The sequence below is a fragment of the Kogia breviceps genome, chromosome 18 (genome assembly GCF_026419965.1).
Source record: "Kogia breviceps isolate mKogBre1 chromosome 18, mKogBre1 haplotype 1, whole genome shotgun sequence".
Classification (NCBI taxonomy): domain Eukaryota; kingdom Metazoa; phylum Chordata; class Mammalia; order Artiodactyla; family Physeteridae; genus Kogia; species Kogia breviceps.
In genome coordinates, this window is record NC_081327.1 from 4,800,539 (window position 1) to 4,822,542 (window position 22,004).

General features: G+C 42.4%; 2 protein-coding genes across 6 annotated transcripts in view; both read right to left on the reverse strand.

The window, feature by feature from the left end:
* Window positions 1-10,329, reverse strand: LOC131744550 (zinc finger protein 350-like). Of its 2 annotated transcripts, XM_059044142.2 has the most exons (5): window positions 10,247-10,329; window positions 5,078-5,266; window positions 4,366-4,492; window positions 3,997-4,089; window positions 1-1,579 (listed from the first exon to the last, which is right to left on the reverse strand). In XM_059044142.2, the coding sequence occupies exons 2-5, from the start codon at window positions 5,090-5,092 to the stop codon at window positions 243-245; spliced, it is 1,572 nt and encodes a 523-aa protein (XP_058900125.1). In that variant the 5' UTR covers window positions 5,093-5,266; window positions 10,247-10,329; the 3' UTR covers window positions 1-242. The 2 variants fall into 2 exon arrangements, with proteins under 2 accessions (XP_058900125.1, XP_058900126.1); XM_059044143.2 differs by lacking the exon at window positions 10,247-10,329 and having other exon boundaries at window positions 1-1,576; window positions 5,078-5,166.
* Window positions 5,202-22,004, reverse strand: part of LOC131744546 (zinc finger protein 350-like) — a 24,467-nt gene continuing 7,664 nt past the window's right edge. Inside the window, exons 3-6 of one of the 4 annotated variants that reach the window (XM_067018892.1) lie at window positions 20,421-20,513; window positions 14,124-15,274; window positions 13,291-13,354; window positions 5,202-5,266 (exon numbers count right to left, since the gene is read on the reverse strand). In XM_067018892.1, coding sequence (XP_066874993.1) covers window positions 13,334-13,354; window positions 14,124-15,274; window positions 20,421-20,513 — 1,265 coding nt within the window. In that variant the 3' untranslated portion in view covers window positions 5,202-5,266; window positions 13,291-13,333. Of the gene's footprint in view, window positions 5,267-6,330; window positions 6,403-13,290; window positions 13,355-13,428; window positions 15,275-20,420; window positions 20,514-20,632; window positions 20,999-22,004 lie in introns of those variants that run through there. The other 3 variants (XM_067018891.1, XM_067018893.1, XM_059044129.2) reach the window with 3 other exon arrangements.

Consider the following 22,004-nt stretch of genomic DNA (forward strand, 5'->3'; position numbering starts at 1 on the left):
TTAGTTGAACTCAGGCTTCCTTCATTTATTTAATTGACACAACAGAGCAACTGACGTGTATGTGTTTCGGTTAACATCAGATTATGCCTCTGTATCAAGGCATATACGTAATTGGATGAGTAGGTCATGTGTTCCCAGTCTCAGCATTTATACAGTTTCTCTCAGTGTATACTTTTCAGCCACCATATGAACTAGAAATTTTCGTTCAACCCTTTTTCTCAGAGAATGTCTTAATTTTTTCCCTACTGGTTTTCTGTGACATAAAATAAAATATAATTGACCACTGAAGGCACAACCACATTCACTGCATTCATAAGGGTTCTCTCCTGTGCCAACCCTCTGCTGTCTCCTGCGGGTGCACATCTGGCCACAGGCTGTCCCACTATGACTACATTCCTGTTTGCTAGGAGCCCACTGATGTTGACTGATGTCTGAGGGACCACAGAAGGTACTTGCATTGTCACTGTATTAAGGTTTTTCTCTTGGAGGACAACACTGCTCTGTGAGGACCTGTGACCCTCTGAGGGAGGATTTTCCACCTTGACTGAATGAGTTTTCTGATGTTTATTGAGGACTGACTTCCCTCTGAATGATTTCCCACATTCACTACATCTATAGGGTTTCTCCCCTGTATGGATTCTCTGATGTATAACAAGCTGTGGCTTCTCGATAAAGCCTTTTCCACAATCGCTGCATTCAAAGGGTTTCTCTCCCGTGTGAGTCCTTTGGTGTTTAATGAGACCTGTCTTTTGGGAAAGGGTTTTTCCACATTCCCCGCACACAAAGGGAGTCGTTCCTGTGTGAAATCTCTGGTGTGCCGTGAGGCACGTCTTTTGGCTGAAGCCTTTTCCACATTCATTGCATATATAAGGTTTCTCGCCTGTGTGAATCCGCTGATGCACCATAAGATTTCCTTTCTGGATGAAGCCCTTTCCGCATTCGCTGCATATAAATGGTTTCTCCCCGGTATGGGTTTTCTGATGGACACTGAGCCCTGATTTCTTGAGGAAAGCTTTGCCACATTCAGTGCATTCATAAGGTTTCTCTCCTGTATGCGTTCTCTGATGTTCAGTGAGCTTGAACTTTCTGAAGAAGGCTTTCCCACAAAGATTACATCGATGGGGCTTCTCTCCTGTATGAAGATTCTGGTGATCAGTGAGCCAAGACTTTTTGATGAAAGCTTTCCCACATTCACCACATATATGAGATTTCTTTATTTTTTGAGTCTTCTGATGCTTGATGAATTGGGATTTAGTGCTGATGAGTTTTTGGCTTTCAGGGAATTTAATTTCAGTATGAAATTGTTCATTGTCAGCATGGAGACAGGATCTGACTTCTCCAGTAAACTCAGCAGGGCTCTTTATTTCATAGCTCCTGCTCTGGGGAAGTAAAGTTAAGTCTGATTTCATACTTTTTCCATGTAAGTCAAACATACCATGATTTTGCCTGAACATAAAATGAGCTCTGCTCTGATGAACAGAATATTCCAGTGGGTTCTGTTTGTGCCATTGTTCTAGTCTCTTCTCCATGCTCTCATTTTGTAAGTGCTCCAGCAGATGATCATCAACTTTCCAGACTTCTAGGAAAGAAAAGAAGAATGAATTCCTCCATCTTCCAGATTTGGAATAAAGGTATTTTAAAAAATACTTTGATGTGAGGTGTCTTTTTAGTGATGACCCTATGGTATGAATATTAATAAAACTCCATGTTTAATGTTCTTTATACATTGGGAAAAAAAGTCATAATGAATAAATACAGATTTGGTTACTTTCTAAATACTGTAAAATATGAGCAATTTCCTGTGACCAGGAGACCACAGGTTGCAGGGCCACCTCATCCAAATTGGGGAGGGACGGACTCATTCATTCCACAGATCCTTACTGATCACCGCTGTGTACCAGGAACGGTGCTAGTGTTGGGGATTTGCAAACATATTCCTCGTGTTCACGGAGCCTATACTGTAGGTGGGTAAAACGACTTTACAGGGCAGAGATAGACAAAGGAAAACAGCTGCAGGTTGGAAAACCTGGCGGGAAGGAACGATGGAGAGGAAGAGAGGTGGAGGAAACCAGGGCTCATTTTGGAGGGAGACAGGCCTCCCCATGGATCCATTGTTGTGGTCTGCATGAGGGGAATGAAGAATATGACACAGCAGAAAAAGAAAGAAAGAACTAGAAGACAAAAAAAAAAGAAAGGAAAAAAAAGAAAGAAAAAAAAAGAAAGAAAATGACGCAGCAGAGAACTCCAAGCACATTTAACTTACAGTGCGCACCTCAGAGAGATCCATTATGCAACTTAATTCCATCACGGCACTTTTTACCCCCTAGACATATTATTTATTTTAAATTTTGATTAAATTGATGTCTCGTCCTCTTAGAATGAAAGCTCTTGGTCTATTTGTTTTTTCAACTGCTGTTACCTTCCAGCTTACACTAGACTATCAAAAAATAATTCATAGAGGAATGAATCAAGGAAGCAATCACATGTATGGAACAGATTGGGAGGTTTAGGAAAGAAGATGGAAATCTCTGTGTGAACAAGATGATATGTCATGGCAATCACTAAAAGAAGAATTTTTATGTCATGTGACAGGTAACATGGTTACCTGGGACTTCTTTTTTTGGCTGTGCCACATGGCACATGGGATCTTACCTCTCCAAACAGGGATTGAACCCACGTGTCCTGCACTGGAAGCGTGGAGTCTTAACCACTGGACTGCCAGGGAAGTCCCTACCTGGGACTTAATGTTATCAGAAGATGAGAGGAAAGAAATGAAAGGTTTCAGGAAGTGAATACAATGGTAAGGTCTACAGTGAACGATAAGAAAGTTCAAAATCAGTAAATACACAAAGGAATTAATTCGAAGTAGGCAAGAGTTATGGTCTGGTTGAAGCTGGAACTGAGAATGTAAGATGTTAAAATAACTTTCCTAGTTAAAAGTTCATCATGGGGCTTCCCTGGTGGTGCAGTGGTTGAGAGTCCGCCTGCCAATGCAGGGGACACGGGTTTGTGTCCCAGTCCGGGAAGATCCCACGTGCCACGGAGCAGCTAGGCCCGTGAGCCATGGCCACTGAGCCTGCGTGTCTGGAGCCTGTGCTCCGCAACGGGAGAGGCCACAACAGTGAGAGGCCCATGTACCGAAAAAAAAAAAAAAATCATCATGAACAGCAGACCCCTTTACAGAAAAGAGCTCTGCAGGTGGGGGACATTTGAGGTAATGCCTGAACGGCCAGGATGGAGGATGCACAGGAGTAAGGCAGAACCTAAACTTCTAGGGTTTCCTGGGAGGGAAGATGATCTTAGGTCCTTGCAGTTACTGAGAACTCAGGAGAGCTGCCATCGAGATAAGTTATATAGGTCCCAAGTGTGTGGTGGATCACACTGGGGACAGATCAATTTGGGAGTCTTCTCCAGTGACCCTAAGGAGCTTAGCTTATTATGATGAAGAAAACTTTGAAGGTTAAGAGATCATTGGAGAAAATGGAAAACAAAACCTTTGGAGAACCTCAGAGCGGGAATAAGGCACAGTGAAGACCAGTCTACTTTGGGGCCGGCAGCCAAGATGGGGTGGATGTGAGGAAGGAAATCAACATTATCAGTGGGACAGAAAGGTGCAGTATTCAGAAGACAGTGAGGAATTCAAACTTTTCTCTTTGGAGAGAGGCCTTGGAAGATGGAATTTCATAGCAAGGGAGGTGGAAGTGTATGAAGAAGAAGGAATAGATATGAGAATCCTAGGGAAAAGAAAACTATGCAAACAAAAATCAAGATGGGGGTAAAATAAAGAAGAAACAGATCCCAGAAAAGACAAGAGTCTTCCCTAAGAAGGGATATATTTTTCTCTAAACTCCTACAAAGAAAAAGAGGTCTGACATTGGGAGAGAGATGCACGGAGGCACTGCTTACCCAGCGTCCAACCCCCTCACAGCTGTGACTCTTCTCTGACCAACTACAGTGTGATTTCCACGCCTGTCACCTTGCTGGTCTCTCACTCACCTGAATGGGTTCGACAGTGGATTTCATCTTCCATCGTCCATGGTTCTCCTTGATCCAACTTGGAGAGTATGTCTGGTTTGCTGGCTTGAAAACCTATTCATGGGAAATGACAACAGATTTAGACCCACTGAATTGGGCTTGGGATCTGTGAAGACAGCAGAGTGTTACATTTGAGGACAAAACAATGTTACAACCAACAAGGTAAAGGCTTTTCTCTCAGGAGAAGGGAGAATATATCCACGTTTCTGGGTAAGGGGCTAAGAATCTATTGCTTCACAGTATCACAGACACTCCAGAGCTTTCAGAAGCTGAGAAAGGAAAGGCCAGTGATTGGGGACCCTCTGAGGGACCCAGGGGAGCCGTCCTCACCCACGGACAGCAGGTTGCTATAGTTCTCCAGCATCACGTCCCGGTACAGGTCCTTCTGAGGAGGGGCCAGGAACTGCCACTCCTCCCACGTGAAGTCCACGGCCACATCGTCAAATGTCAGGGTTTCCTGTAATAATGGTGTTTAATGAAGTGATATCCTTTTGATGATATGGAAGAAATGTTAAGGTTTTTCTGCTTATTTCCACTTTATAGGCTGCATTGAGATATCTAGCAGGGTTTTTTTTTTTAATAAACCATTGAAGAAGCAAATGTCTAATAAAATATTCTCTAATTGTGTAGTCAGCCACCCATCCATTTATCCAATTAGAAGTTTCTATAATGCGTAGAATTTAAATCTTCTTGTTAAGCTAGAAACACCACATTCTCATATGTATATATGAGAAAAGAAAAGGAAAAGAAAACTATGCAAACAAAAATCAAGATGGGGGTAAAATAAAGAAGAAACAGATCCCAGAAAAGACAAGAGTCTTCCCTAAGAAGGGATATATTTTTCTCTAAACTCCTACAAAGAAAAAGAGGTCTGACATATATACATATATATATATATATATATATATATATATATATATATATAAATGACAGACAGAAGACACACATATTTATACTTTACAGAATAATGGAAGTGCTTTTTTACAGGCCTCTACAAATCCATCAGGGAACAAAGGAAAGAATAAAACAGAACAAAAGTCACCTGGGCCTCGATCATTTTCTTCCGTTCTCTGAAAACAGCTGGCAACAAGGAGGCTCTGTCGCTGTGTTTTCTGGATCTGCTCTAAATGCTGTCCTGTCTTCAATCAAGCGTGTCCCCAGTAATGCTGATACCAAATCCTGTAACTTCTTCCTCCTCCTACTGAGTCTTTTGCTCCTGGGGAGTCGGGACCTGTGGGTTGAGGAGAAAATTCAAGCTGAGGGTACATTTCCTCTGGGCCCAGACGCTAACGTGCTCCTGGGCGCTGCCCTTAACCCAGTGTCCACAGCACTGCTGAGCGTCCCCAGAAGACTGCTGCCCCAGTAGACTTTATTCCTCTGCCCACAAAGCCTAAGCTTCTGACTGTGGTGGGGGTATTCCCTTATTCCGTGAAGTTGAAGTGGGGTGACTGTCAGAGGGGATGAGGGAAACGAGATCCATCCCAGCAGCAGGCCTCAGGAGCAGGAGACTCTCAGGCAGCTCAATTATACAAAAGGGACCGAATGGGAGGAGAGGTGCTGGGCACTATTTTCCTTTAAACCGTGTGCGCTCAGGAACCTCTTCAAACGTTTTTATACACCCTGTGAGTACACACACTTCAGTTTAAAAACCAGTGTACTGGGCAAACCAGAAGCAATGTCTTGTAAGCAATAATGGTAATATCTTAGGAGGTTTTAAATACCTAAAAACCGAAAATACAAAATAATAGTACATAAATTAGAAGGTGGTAAATGAAGTTGAGGTGCTCTAAGACGACTGTATTGTCAGAGGAAAGTGCAGAAGTACTAATTAACGTAAGAATTTGACAAAGAATAATTATATGTGATGTGTAATCTCTAGTGTCATAATGAACACTAATAATTTTCTTAAAGTATATAATTTGCGGTGCTACCAGAAGAGGGAACTTTAATAACAAGAAACTCATCCAGAAGAAGGTACGATTCTGACACCAATTTGAATATGTGTGGTTTTTGAAGACACCACCAAGCAATGCTACAACACCGGCTGGGTGTCCTACAGTTCAACCCAATTCTGTCGCTATGTACCTGGAGATAATATCATATCTCACCGGTTGAAGGCTCAGTCCTATGAGACTGGCTTCTACCTCCTACTTCGTGCGCAAACACAAGTCCAGGTTGTCACGTGTACTTCTAAGCAACCAGACACAGATGGCAGGTTCCAGTGACCCCCCTCCTTGGGTTGATTAATTTGCTAGAGCAGGGAATTCCCTGGTGGTCCAGTGGTTAGGACTCTGTGCTTCCACTGCAGGGGGCATGGATTTGATCCCTGGTCAGGGAACGAAGATCCCACATGCCATGCGGCATGGCCTAAACAACAACAAAAAAACCGAAACACAGAACAAAAAACAAAAATTTTCCAGAACGGTTCACAGAACTCAGAGAAACATTTTAGTTATTATATTTACTTATTATAAAAGGATGTAACTCAGGAACAGCCAGATGGAAGCGATGCCTAGGGCACGGTATGTGTATAAGGGCAAGGAGTGACCCCTATAGGAACGTCACTCTCCCTGCATCTCCACATGTTCACCAAGCCAGAAGCAATTTCACTCTGAGAATACATCTAAGAAATACATCCCTCCAAAAATATGGGCATATTTGAACCAGTGGACACGCTCAGGAATTTCCATAGCACCATTACTCACAATAAACCAAAATGCAAACAACACAAGTTTAATAAATACTAGGAAAAACCAAATATTCAAACAATGGAATACTGTGGAAAACTACAGTCTTTGCACAGCTTTCAAGCTAAGAATGACTTTTTTTGTTTTTAAAGGACTGTAAAACAAAAATGAAGTATATGTGAGAGAACTGTGGCTTACGAATCCTAAAATATTTACTGTGTGGATATTTACATAATATATTTGCCTGACCCTTGTTACAGAGGAAAAAAAACAGTACACCTATTTGCAAAAACGTGAATGATTCTCAGAAATACTGAGCCTGACATAAAAAATGCATGATGTGGAGAAAACTCTAATTTGAAAAGATACATGCACCCCAATGTTCATAGCAGCGCTATTTACAATAGCCAAGATGTGGATGCAACCCAAGTGTCCATCAATAGATGAATGGATAAAGAAGATGTGGTATGTATACATACAATGGAATATTACTCAGCCATAAAAAAGAAGGAAAAAACACCATCTGCAGCAACATGGATGGACTTAGAGATTATCATATTAAGTGAAGTAAGTCAGAAAAAGACAACTATCATATGATATCACTTATATGTGGAAATTAAAAAACTGATATAAATGAACTTATTTACAAAACAGAAATAGACTCACAGACATGGAAAACAAACTTATGGTTACCAGAGGGGATGGGGGGTGGGTAGATAAATTAGCTGTTTGGGATGAACATGTACACACTACTGTGTATAAAACAGACAAACAACAAGAACCTACTGCATAGCACAGGGAATTATACTCAATGTCTTATTATAACCTATAATGGAAGAGAATCTGAAAAAGATTATATATCTGTATAACTGAATCACTGTGCTGTACAACTGAAGCTAACACACACTGTAAATCAACTACACTTCAGTTTTTAAAAACGGTTTTTAAAATGCATGATGTATAATTACACTGAAACACAGTTGAAAATACGCAAAACTAAATAAACTATAATGATGAGGAATGAATGATGATGTTATAACACCATAAAGAAAAGCCTGAAAGTGCTTGCTAATAGACAAGATGGTATTCACCTTCGGGTGTGAGGATGTAATATAATCGGGAAGAGGTTCACAGAACACCACTGGGGTGCTGGCAATACTCTCTTTTCGATGTAGGTAATGTCTGTATATATGTATATATTCCTCTTTTTTTTTTTTTTTGGCCATGCTGTGTGGCATGTGAGATCTTAGTTCCATGACCAGGGATTGAACCCTCACCCCCTGCAGTAGAAGCACAGAGTCGTAACCACTGGACCACCAGGAAAGTCCCTATATGTATATATTCCTTTTATACTGACTCACCTGTAGAGCTTTTAACAAAGAAATGAAAGAGCTCAAAAATACTAAAAGCCTGTTGTCTGAAAAGATCAATAATATATAAATATTTAGAGTCAAAACAGAAAGTGCAAAGAAAGGACAGAAGGAATTAATGGGAGGGACTTCCCTGGCGGTCCAGTGGTTAAGACTCTGCACTTCCACTGCAGGGGGCATGGGTTTGATCCCTGGTCAGGGAACTAAGATCCCACATGCTACACGTGGCCAAAAAAAAAAAAAAAAAGAAGGAAAGAAAGAAAAAGGAAGAAAGAAAAGAAAAAGGAATTAATGGGAGTTATGACTCAGATAAAATACAGATTTTTTTTGCCTGAAAGAATACTATGAATACCTTCATGTCATTAAATTTGAAATACTAGATTTACCCTCTTGAAAACATGTTGACTTCAGACAATATAGCAAGTGAATTTATAAGTAAGCAACAAGACAAAAATGAACATTACCACCCCACTTTTAAATTTTGTATTGCAGAGTTAAGCCAATGCATTGAAATAAGAGTAAGTTAACATTAGAAAATAGGGCAGGGCTTCACTGGTGGCGCAGTGGTTGAGAGTCCATCTGCCGATGCAGGGGAGACGGGTTCGTGCCCCGGTCCGGGAAGATCCCACATGCCGCGGAGCGGCTGGGCCCGTGAGCCGTGGCCGCTGAGCCTGTGCTCCGCAACGGAAGAGGTCACAACAGTGAGAGGCCCGCGTACCGCAAAAAAAAAAAAAAAAAAAAAAAAAAAAAAAAAAAAAATATATATATATATATATATGGCAGAAAATTTTCATCAGTATCATTATCAACACGAAAAAAGAGATTCAAGGCATTACTTATTTAAAAGAGAAAATGCTCCCCCAGAAACCCCAAAGCAGATTTTTACATACACATTTGGCTAGAAATGCCCCATATACCTAAGCTCATTTCTTAATACTACTTCAATCACTAGCTATGGGAACTCGAACCACATGACTAAGACCAACCAGGACTTACTAATAAACTGGGATATAGATCACCATGCCATAGGGATAGATAATTAAACAAAATGGAGATTCTGTTAGCAAAGAACAAAGTGTTCATGTATGTCAGGGAAGCGAGTGACGGTGCCGTTAAAATATATCAATATTAGGAGGTGAGTGCAGGTGTTGGCAAACATTTTCTGCAAAGAGAACAGACACAGATTTTCAAATTTGCAGCCCAAAATGTCTCTGTCACGACTATATTCTGCCTTTGCTGTGCAAAAGCAGTAGAGACGATACAAAACAGATTGAAATTGCTGGTTTAGTCCCTCAGTCTGTAGTCAACTCCTTGATTACAAGCTAAAAGCCCAGGATAAACAACAAAGCCCTACCGTATAGCACAGGGATGTTCAATATCCTGTGATAAATCATAATGGAAAAGAATACGAGAAGGAATGTACATATATGTATAACTGAATCACTTTGCTGTACAGGAGAAATTAACACAACATTGTAAATCAACTATACTTCAATAAAAGAAATTTAAAAAGAAAAAACCCCCACACAAAAAAGCTGAAAAGCAGATGGTTTCGAACTACTGCCCTGGGCTGCACCGTCTTCCGTCCCAGCAGCCGAAGTTGGAACCTCAACCCAAAAACTACAGCCAGGGGTCCTCGGCGTCCAAAGCCTCAGCCCTCACAAGCCTCTCTGTACCACAGACACTGACTACACATTTCCTTATTAATCCGAAACCTGGGCCAGACACCCTCATAGGATGACCATCCAGCCAGGCCCCAACACCACTGAGCCCCAAATTAAATCCCCAGCCTGAACCCGACACTGCGATCATCGTCAATGCCATTCGTACGCCCTGCAAGCGGCGTGATCTGCAGAACCGCAAGCCCTGACAGCTGGAAGAGCAATGATCTCTACAGAATCTAAGCATACCGACTCCCAGGACACCCCCCAACATAAACCATAGACAAAACCCGCGTCCGGTTCCCTTCAAATACCTCAAAGCACGTACTCTCCTGGTTCGCGTTCCGAACTTCTACCCTCCCCCTCTGCCCTCCGGCAAAAATCTCATGGGTCCAGATTGCACCAAGTCCACGCGTCACCCTTTGGCGAAACAAAACCACCGCTGTGACAAAAAAAAAAAAAAAAAAATCCAGGGACAAAACCACACACTAACCTGACTTCCCCAACCTACAAGAAGCCTAAACGTCGTACTTCTCTGAACTGCTTTGACGTCTAGACCGGTCCGGCTCCGTCTACGGCAGCCGAAGTGGATCTGCGGTGTTCGAGGAAACGAGGACGACCGGATTTCCGGGATTTCCTAGAGAGGCAATATGTCCGCGCCCAGCTCTCCGCGGCCCCAGGGGGAGGCCATGTTGGGACACCTGACGTACAGAAGGCCAAGGGGAGGGTTTGGGTACCAGGAGCCAGGGATGGCCGGGAAGGTGAGGCGCCAGTAAAATTATCTAATCTCCTGGTGCTTCGACTCTTGCAGAAAATAGGTAAATTTTCAGTCTCCAGATTCGCGAGGCAAAAATGATGCAGGCTAAGTTGCTTTCAGCAGGCTAGGCAGACAAGTAATACGGCCGCGGCGTGTATTATCTACTTTGTATTAAAAAAAAAAAAAAAAGTTTTCAAACGGACAAGTAGGAGTTGTCGGAATGGCAGCGGAGAACGCACTCCTAGACAGGGAAAAGATAATAACCTCCTGTAAACGAACGCCACGGAAAGCTTCTGACCGGAAAATAGTTTGTAGAAAGCTGTTTTTAAGAACAGAAAAAGATTCCCAGAAGCTGGTACAGTACGGGGCTGGCTAGTAACGAGAGAAAAGAGCGGCTGGGGCTAATCTAAGTTGTGATGGGGGGCGGCGGGGGCGGGGGGCACTTAGGAAAAGGCCACTAGCAGTGAGGCCATTCAAGGTCCGGAGTCGCTGGGAAAAGCACAACCGGCAGGTGGTGATGAGGACAGTAATCCAAGATTTAGGGCAAAGAATGTCAAAATTAGGTGTGCATAAGGCCATTGTTAAAAATGCAGTCCTGGATTCCAGCCCCAGAGGTTCTAGTTTAGGAGGTCGAGGATTTGGCTGGGAAATTTGCATTCAGTTTCTCAGAGAATCTGAGGCAGGAAGCCTGTCATATACAATCATTAGAAACAGTCCTGGAATGTTCTCTGGTTACCAATATTATGATGGGTGACTCCCCTCAATACTTCAATCTTGGCTCAAATTATATCCAGAAAAGCTTGGGGGGAGGGCCTCCCCCATTATTACCAATACATTACTATAAATTACCATTACTAGGCTCTATTTTTTCTTCATAGGACTTATCACTTGCTGACATATAATCCACTGACTCTCTCCCTCATTATATTGTAAGGTCCATAAAGGCTGTTTCCTTGCCTGTGTTGTTCCTTGATGTATCTTCAGTGTGGAATACAGCGTCTCACACAGTGTTGGTGCTTTAAAATACGTCGGAAGGAGGGAATTACCCAATAACCCAGCATTTCAGATTGAATTCTGAGACGGCCACAACATGGCAAATTTCCATTTCCTTTCCTATTAACAAGACCCAACTATTCATAACTTGAATAGTTAGGCTAACTACAGGAATAGTTAGGAAATTAAGGAAAAGTACTCTGGCTAGTGAGAGGCCAAGAGCCCCACTCCCAGAAGAGGGAGAAAGAATAATGAAAACACATCTCCATTCAGCAGGTAACAGTGCAGCTGGAATTTTTTTAACCGTGGCAGCTCTCAAGAGTGATAGTCCTGTGGACAAAGGTTCTTCTCCACAACACCCTTTAAGAATGTCACTTCCCATCTCCTATTTTCTCCTCCATTCTTAGAGACTAAGATTCCTAACCTTTCTATTCTATGTATTCTGAGGATCCTTTTTCATTTTTGCTTTGCCCAGTTTATATTGTTATTGGGTCTCTAATCACATACAATTTGGGGAAGACAGTTGTGTTCTTTAGGACTGCCTTCCAATGGCTCATTCCCTTCAATGACAGAACACTCTGATTAGTCCACTAGCTCATACATTCACTTTCCCAATCAATAGATAATTGGTTTTTATTTTTCTGTGCTGGGAAATATAAAATCATGTAAACCAGGGCGCTCCAGTATAACTTTCTAGGATGATGGAAAAGACGACAGATTTCTCTCAGTATATACTTTTCGGCCACATAGTCAGCTACAAAGTTTTGCTCATTGTCTGTGCTGTCCAATGTGGTACCCACTAGTCACACTGTGATCACCTGAAATGTGGTTTAGTGCAACTGAGGAACAGACTGTGTTAAAACGTTAACATTTAAATAGCAAAATCAAGGGATTTTTAATCTTCTGGGGGGATAAGACTTGGGTATTAAAAAAATAACTTGTATCCTGAAGTGCTTAAAGTCCGTTAAGAGTAGCCCTTGCCATTCCCTCAAAATAATATACAACTTAAACAAGAAATTATCACAACCCCTTGAAAAAATACTCCATATCTGCTATGGACTGAATGTTTATGCCTCCCAAAATTCATATTTGGAGGCCTAATCCAAAATATGATGGTATTCAAAGGGGAAATGTGGGGGGGTGGGAGGGATAAATCAGGAGCTTGGGATGAACATACACACACTACTATAAATAAGATAGATAACCAACAAGGACCTATTGTATAGCACAGGGTACTCTACTCAATATTCTGTGACAACCTATAGGAGAAAATAATCTAAAAAAGAATGAATATAGGTATATGTATAACTGAATCACTTTGCTGTACACCTGAAACTAACACAGCATTGTAAATCAACTATACTCCAATACAATTAAAATATTAAAAACAAAAACCAAAATAGGATGGTATTAAGAAGTGGGACCTTTGAGAGGTGACTGGTTCAAGAGGGTGGAGCCCTCATGACTGGATTAGTGCCTTTATAAAAGACATCCCACACAGCTCCTTTCCCCTTTCCCCTATGTGAGGGTACAGTGGGATGACTGTCTTCTATGAACCAGGAACCCTCATTAGATACTGAATCTGCTGGCACCTTAATCTGGGACTTTGTAGCTTCCAGAACTGTGAGAAATGAATTTCTGTTTTTATAAGCTACCCAGGCTATGGTATTCTCTTATAGTAACCAGAAGGGACTAAGAAAATATCTATTTCACCTTGTGTACCTATTTACATCCTCTTACTAGATTACCTGGTGTGTAAAGGTACCACTTAAAGATAATCCAGTTACCTCAAAGCTCTCTCCAGGAAACCATGGGCTTTTTCTGGTTTGGTCACCACTGTATCCTCAGCTCCTAGAACAGGACCCATTAAAAAGGAAGTAGTCGACAAATAGTAAATGAACAAAATGACTCAGTCTGAGACTCAATCAAACTGGCTCAATCTAAGTCTATTTGCATAATGTAAATTTCTCAGCGTTTAAGATAGACATCCCAGTTTTCAATTAATGCTTCACCTTGGCCTTCCAGAAACTGAATTGATATATACACGCCCAATATCCCACCAATCCAATATTAGCTCTGTTGTGGTTTTTTGTTCATAGCAACCTTCCACATACAAATTATATGTTTAAAAACTTCAACTACTTATTTTCTCCACTTAGTTGAACTCAGGCTTCCTTCATTCATTCGACTGACACAACAGAGCAATTGATGTGTATATGTTTGGGTTAACATCAGATTATGCCTCTGTATCAATGCATGTATCTAATCGGATGAGTACATCATGTGTTCCCAGTCTCAGCATTTATACAATTTCTCTCAGTATATACTTTTTCAGCCACCATATAAGCTAGAAATTTTTGCTCAATAATTTATATCTTTTTCACATAGTATGTCTCTTGAGGTTTTTTTCCTAATGGTTTTCTGTGACATAAAATAAGATGTAATTGACCACTGAAGGCACAACTACATTCAATGCATTCATAAGGGTTCTCTCCTGTGCAAAACCTCTGTTATCTCCTGTGGGTGCACATCTGGCCACAGGTTGTCCCACTATGACTACATTCCTATTTGCTAGGAGTTCACTTATGTTTACTGATGTCTGAGGGGCCACTGAAGGCACCTGCATAGTAACTGAATTTACAGGGGTTTTCTCCTGCATAACATCACTAGTCTGTGAGGAACTGAGACTCTCTGAGGGATGATTTTCCACCTTGGCTGAATCTCCACGTTTCTCTCTTGTATGTATTATCTTATGTTTAACAAGGCAAGACATGTAGGCAAAAGCTTTCCCACACTCATGGCAGATATAGGGTCTCTCTCCCGTATGAGTTCTTTGATGCACAATGAGCTTTTGCTTTGTAGTGAAGGCTTTCCCACATTCACTGCATTCAAAGGGTTTCTCTCCTGTGTGAATTCTTTGATGTTTAATGAGACCTGACTTCTGGGAACAGGATTTTCCACATTCATTGCACACAAAAGGAGTCTTTCCTGTGTGAAATCTCTGATGTGCAATGAGGCAAGTCTTCTGGATGAAGCCTTTTCCACATTCATTGCATATGTAAGGTTTCTCGCCTGTGTGAATTCGCTGATGTACAATGAGATTTCCCTTCTGAATGAAGCCTTTTCCACAGTCACTGCATATATATGGTTTCTCTCCAGTATGGGTTTTCTGATGTATATTGAGCCGTGATTTCTTGAGAAAGGCTTTGCCACATTCAGTACATTCATAAGGTTTCTCTCCTGTATGTGTTCTCTGATGTTCAGTGAGCATGAACTTTCTAGAGAATGCTTTCCCACACATGTTACATCGATGGGGCTTCTCTCCTGTATGAATTATCTGGTGATCAGTGAGCCAAGACTTTTTGATGAAAGCTTTCCCACATTCACCACATACATGAGGCTTCTCTATTTTTGGGGTTTTCTGATGCTTGTTGAATTGGGACTTAGACCTCATGGGTTTTTGGCTTTCGAGGAATTTAATTTCAGTATGAAATTGTTCATTGTCAGCATGGAGACAGGATTTCCCATCGCCAGTAAACTCACCAGGGCTCTTTATTTCATAGCTCCTGCTCTGGGGAAGTAAAGTTAAATCTGATTTCATACTTTTTCCACGTAAGTCAAACATATCTTGATTTTGCCTGAACAGAAAATGAGTTCTGCTCTGATTAACAAAATATTCCAGTGGGTTCTGTTCATGCCATTGTTCTAGTCTCTTCTCCATGCTCTCATTTTGTAAGCGCTCTAGCAGGTGATCATCAACTTTCCAGATTTCTAGGAAAGAGAAGAACAATGAATTTCTTAAAAATACCTTGACGCTGGGCTTCCCTGGTGGTGCAGTGGTTAAGAATCCTCCTGCCAACGCAGGGGACACAGGTTCGATTCCTGGTCTGGGAAGATCCCATATGCTGCGAAGCAGCTAAGCCCGTGCGCCACAGCTACCAAACCTTCACTCTGGAGACTGTGAGCCACAACTACTGAGCCCATGGGCCACAACTGCTGAAGGCTGTGCACCTATAGCCCATGCTCTGCAGCAAGAGAAGACACTGCAATAAGAAGCCCTCACACTGCAATGAAGAGTAGCCCCCGCTAGCCGCAACTAGAGAAAGCCCACGCACAGCAATGAAGACCCAACACAGCCAAAAATAAATTAATTAATTTTTAAAAAATACCTTGATGCGAGGAGTCTTTTTAGTGATATTCCTATTATCTAAGTGTAAATAAAATTCCATGTTTAATGTTCCCTGCACATTGGAACAAATAATACAAACCAACCAAAAGGTAAAAGTAGTTAGTGCAAAAAACAGGGTTGGATAATTCAAAATGAATAAATATAGATTTGAATACTTTCTAAATACTAGCCTTGCAAAACATGGAGAGACTGTAAAATACAAGCAATTTACTGTGAGCAGGAGGCCACAGGTTGCAGGGCCACCTCATCCAAATTGGGGAGAGATGGACTTATTCATTCCACAGATCCTTACTGATCACCTCTGTGTACCAGGAACGGTGCTAGTGTTGGGGATTCGCAAACATACTCCTTGTGTTCATGGAGCCTATACTGTAAGTGGGTTAAACCACTTTACAGGGCAGAGATAGACACAAGGAAAACAGCTGCAGGTTGGAAAACCTGGCGGGAAGGAGCAATGAAGAGGGATAGAGGTGGAGGAAACCAGGGCTCATTTTGGAGGGAGGCAGGCCTCCCCATGGATCCATTGTTGTGGTCTCCATGAGGGGAATGAAGAAAATGACACAGTGCAGAACTCCAAGCACATCTAACTTACAATCTCCAAAACAGAACTGGTTTCCCAGGCCAGGTCTCCTCCACCTGTCACCTCCAGCACAGTCACTGCCAACTCACTCTTCTCCTTCACCACAACAAAACTCCTCAGCACTTATTTCTCTCGCTAACACACAATATCCAGCAGAGTGATCAATCCTGCCTGCCCTCCTTTACAGATACACCCAGAATGCGACCGGCACCCACTCCTTCCACCCTCACGAAGCCAATCACGCTCTCTCACACCACAGCAGTAGCCTCCGATCTGGCTTTCCTGTCCCTCCCCTGCCAGTGCCTGTCTATTTTCTACACACTAGCCAAACGGAACCTTTCAGCACCAGTTATATCACATCAAGCCTCCTCTACTCAAAACTCCCTAATCTTTTCTCATCTCATTATGAATAAAATCAAGGTCTTGACATAGACAACAAACTATGGTTACCAAAGGGGAAAGGTGTGGGGAAGGGATAAATTAGGAATTTGGGAGTAACGTATACACACTACGACATATAAAATAGATAAACAACAAGGACCTACTGTACAGCACAGGGAACGATAGTCAATATTTTGTAATAACCTATAAAGGAATCTGAAAGAATATAAATAGATCGACAGACAGATAGCTGAATTGCTTTGCCATACACGTGAAAGTAACACAACATTGTAAATCAACTATACTCCAATAAAAAATAAATTAATTTGTTAAAAAATCAAGGTCTTGATGTATCCTTGAAAGGCCGTTACGTGACCTGCTCCCCAACCCCCAGCCTCTACCCCACTGACCCTATGTCTCCAGTCATGCTCTCTATGTTCCATCCAAACAGGCTTCCGAAAGTTCTTCAGACACGATCTTGCTTCAAGCCTTTGAACTTTCCAAGTTTATTTTGGAACACTCCTCACCCAGGGAACCTACTTGCATCCCTCATCGACCTGCTCAACTCACCTTAACAAAGATTTTAGGGAGGGATGGATTGGGAGTCTGGTATTAGCAGATGCAAACTATTATGTATAGAATGGATAAACCACAAGGTCTTACCGTATAGCACAGGGAACTATATTCAATATCCCGTGATAGGGACTTTCCTGGTGGCACAGTGGTTAAGAATCCGCCTGCCAATGCAGGGGACACGGGTTGGAGCCCTGGTCCGGGAAGACCCCCACATGCCGCGGAGCAACTAAGCCTGTAAGCCACAACTACTGAAGCCTGCATGCCTAGAGCCCGAGCTCTGCAACAAGAGAAGCCACTGCAATGAGAAGCCCGCACACCGCAATGAAGAGTAGCCCCTGCTCGCCGCAATAGAGAAAGCCCATGCACAGCAACGAAGACCCAACACAGCCAAAAATTAAAATTAAGATTAAATAATTAAATAAATTAATTTTAAAAAGAAATTAATACAAATCAAACATACTTCAATTTAAAAAAAATCAAGACTTCTTATTCCTAAAGCACAGGGCCAAGTCCAAGCACTCATGATGTAGTCATGCTGCTTTACGTCCCTGAAAGTAATTTTGACCCCAAAACCTTACCATCAACCTTCATCCATTTTTTTCCGCTCAGCCCATATTTATTTAAATGTCAACTCTCATTTGCCCTCTATAAGCAGCATATCCAGAATCCAACCAACACTCACCCCTCCACCCATGCTGCAGCCAACCACTCTCCCTGTCACCATGTCTTTTGCAATAGCCTCCTACAAGGCTTTCCTGCTTGGCCCCTGCCCGCTATGGTCTGCTTTCTACACAGAAGCCAAAGGGATTCCTTGAAAAATGTAAATTATTTCCTGTTTTTACAGCACTCAAGAACTCCTCGTGTTTTCTCATCTTATTAGGAGTAAAATCTCGATTCCTTGAAATTGAGTACCTGACCAATCTTATCCACCACCGCCACCCCCCCGGCCCGCCCCCACTGCTACTGCCTCTTCGTCTTATTCCCATCACGTTCCAGAAAGCACACTGCTCTGTCCACACGGGCTCCTTAATGTCTCTCAAACTCATTCGTGGCTCAGCCTTTTAAGTTTGCTAGCCGCTCTACTTGGAAAACTCCTAACCCGGCAGCCTAACTTCCCTCATTTCTTGGCTCAGAGGCACCTTATTTGAGAGGTGTTCCCTGCCTAAAAGAGGAGCCCCAGCACCTACTCTTCCATAATGCTGACTAAAGTTTTATCACAGCACTTTTCACCCCCGAGGTATATTATTTGTTTATTGTTATCAATTCCTTAACTCTTTTCTCATAGACTATAAACTCGTGATCATTTGTATACTTTTTTCCACTGTTCTTACCTTCCAGCATGCACTAGGCTATCAGAAAATACAGAGGAATGAAAAAAAAAAAAAAGAAAAAAGATTTTGAAAAATGGAGGAATGAATCAAAGAAGCAATTGCATGTATGGAACACATTGGGGAGAATTTAGGAAAGAAGACGGAAATCTCTTTCTGAGCAAGATGATATCATATCATGGAGATCATGGAAAGAAGAACTTTAACTGCCAGGTAATGTGGTTAGCAGAGACTAAATGTCATGAGGACCCAGTGGGAAGAAAACTGAAAATTTTAAGGAAATAAAGACAATAGTAATGTCTACAATCAACGAGAAGAAAGTTCAAAATCAGTAAATACACAAAGGAATTAATAATTCAAAGTAGGCAAGAGTTATGATTGGGTTGAGGCTGGAACTGAGAACACAGGATGTTAAAATAACATTTCTAGGGCTTCCCTGGTGGCGCAGTGGTTGAGAGTCCGCCTGCCGATGCAGGGGACATGGGTTCGTGCCCCGGTCCGGGAAGATTCCACATGCTGCGGAGCGGCTGGGCCCGTGAGCCGTGGCCGCTGAGCCTGCGCGTCCGGAGCCTGTGCTGTGCAACGGGAGAGGCCACGACAGTGAGAGGCCCGCGTACCACACACACAAAAAAATAACATTTCTAGTTAAAAATTCATCATGAACAGCAGACCCTTTAACGGAAGAGAGCTCTGCTGGTGGGCAACATGTAAGGTAATGCCTGAATGGCCAGGATGGAGGATGCACAGGAATAAGGGAGAACCTAAACCTCCAGGGTTCCCTGGGAGGGAAGATGATCCTAGGTCCTTGCAGTTTTTGGAAACTCAGGAGAGCTGCCATTGAGATGAGTAAATTAGATAGAAGCCAAGTGTGTGGTGGAGCATACTGCGGAGAGATCAATTTGGGAGTCTTCTCCAGGGAACCAAAGGAGTTTATTAGCTTGTTAGAATGAAGAAAACTTGGAAGCTTAGGAGATCATTGAGTAAACTGGAAAATAAAACCTTTGGAGAACCTCAGAGAGGGGACAAGGCACGGTGAAGACCAGTTTACTTTGGGGCCCGGCATCCAAGATGGGGTGGATGTAAGGAAGGAAATCAACATTACCAGTGGGCAGAAAGGTGCAGTAACCAGAAGACACTGAGGAATTCAAAGTTTTCTCTTTGGAGAGAGGCCTTGGAAGGTGGAATTTCATAGAAAAGGAGGTGGAAGTGTATGAAGAAAAAGGAAAATATATGAGAATCCGGGGACTTCGCTGGTGGTGCATTGGTTAAGAATCCGCCTGCCAATGCAAGGAACACGGGTTCGAGCCCTGGTCTGAGAAGATCCCACATGCCACAGAGCAACTAAGAGCGTGCGCCACAACTACTGAGCCTGCGCTCTAGAGCCCACAAACCACAACTACTGAGTCCACGTGCCACAACTACTGAAGCCCACGTGCCTAGAGCCTGTGCTCCACGACAAGAGAAGCCACTGAAATGAGAAGTGCATGAACTGCAACAAAAAGTAGCCCCCACTTGCCGCAACTAGAGAAACCCTGCATGCAGCAACGAAGATCCAGTGCAGCCAAAAAATAAATAAATTTATTTTTTTAAAAAATGAGAATCCTAGGAAAAAGAAAACTATGCAAACAAAAATCAAGATGGGGGTAAAATAAAGAAGAAACAAATCCCAGAAAAGATAGAGTTTTCCCTAAGAAGGGATACATTTTTCTCCAAACTCCTACAAAGAAAAAGAGGTCTGACATCGGGAGAGAGATGCACGGAGGCACTGCTTACCCAGCGTCCAACCCCCTCACAGCTGTGACTCTTCTCTGACCAACTACACTGTGATTTCCACGCCTGTCACCTTGCTGGTCTCTCACTCACCTGAATGGGTTTGACAGTGGATTTCATCTTCCATCGTCCATGGTTCTCCTTGACCCAACTTGGACAGTACACTTGGTTTGCTGGCTTGAAAACCTATTCATGGAAAATGACACAAGATTTAGACCCAGTGAATGGCATATGGGGTCCGTGAAAACCGCAGAATCCTACCTCTGAGGACAATATAGTTTTCACATTTTGAAGGAAAAACACACCCCTCTGTGAGTCTCCTCTCCTGTCAATCCCTCTACTTCACTTCTGACACCAGATATGTGGGTTTTCCACACATCAAGGAATTCTGCAACACCAAGTGACGCTGACGGGGTGTCCTCTGATTTAATTCAATTCTGACGTGATCTACCTGGTGATAGGGTCAGATAATACAGGTTAGGGGTACACTTCCATAAGACTTCGGCTCCGCTCTTGCATTTCTGGCACCAACTGTAAATTCAGGCTGTTTCCTGGGCTTCTGATCAACCATGAATAGATCAGAGGTTCCTATGACTCCCTTTCTCGGATTCGATTAATTCACTAGAGCAGCAGACAGAACTCAAGAAGACAGTTTACTTACTAGGTCACCAGTTTATTATAAAAGGATACACAGGGAGCTCAGCTCGGTGCTCTGTGATGACCTAGATGTGGTGGGGGAGAGGGGGAGGGAGGTCCAAGAGGGAGGAGATATAGGTATACCCAGTGCTGATTCATTTCATTGTACAGCAGAAACTAACGCAACACTGTAAATCAATTCTACTCCAATAAAAATAAATAAATAAAAATTTAAAACTTAAAAATGAATCAATAAAAAAATAAAAGGATACAACTCAGGAACAGCCAGATGGAAGAGAATACAGTACAAGGCATGTGGGAAAGGCCACAGAGCTTCCATGCTCTCTCTGGGGGCACCACTCCCCAGGCACCGCCAAGTGGCCACCAATCTGAAAGCTCTCCGAGCCTGTCCCTGTGGGGTTTCATGGAGGCTTCACTATAGAGCCATGATGGATTAAATCATGGGGCTTTGAAATATTTCCAGACATTGTCAAATGTCCCCTGGGAACCAAACCACTGACCTAATGCGGGAGAGAGCTAGAAAATGGTAAATGCATAGAAGATGGGTGTGACAAGAGACCCTCACAGTTGCTGCTGAATTTTTAATTATAAATGACCGATTGTTTAGTAGAAACTCTTTACATGTTGTAGCAGATATGGAAATTATTCATTATTGTAGTTAAAATGGTACAAGCTGTGGTCATTGTGTTAATCATTTTTAAAGCATTGTTTGCAGTATGCATATACAGGTATGCAGAGAAGAATCAAACTCCTCTGCCCAAGGACTTATAAAACTATGTTCTAATTGTCAAAAAAAAAAAAAAAAAATCGGCCTTTGGTGACTATGATTTAATCTCCAGCCCCTTTGTTCTCCCCAGAGGTGGGGGGGAGGTGGGACTGAAAGTTGCAACCCTCTAAATCATGGGTGGTGAGCTCAGCGACCAGCCCCCAGTCTTAGGTTATCGAGTGGCCTTCTCAAAATCACCTCATTAACATAAACTCACATGCCGTGGTAAGGGTCCCTTATATGAATAACAAAAG

Coding starts and splice junctions, on each gene's coding strand:
- LOC131744550 (XM_059044142.2), bottom strand. Junction 4,090..4,365: donor TAGCAACCTGCTGTCCGTGG/GTGAGGACGGCT, acceptor TCCCATGAATAG/GTTTTCAAGCCAGCAAACCA. Junction 1,580..3,996: donor CCACTGTCGAACCCATTCAG/GTGAGTGAGAGA, acceptor TTTCTTTCCTAG/AAGTCTGGAAAGTTGATGAT.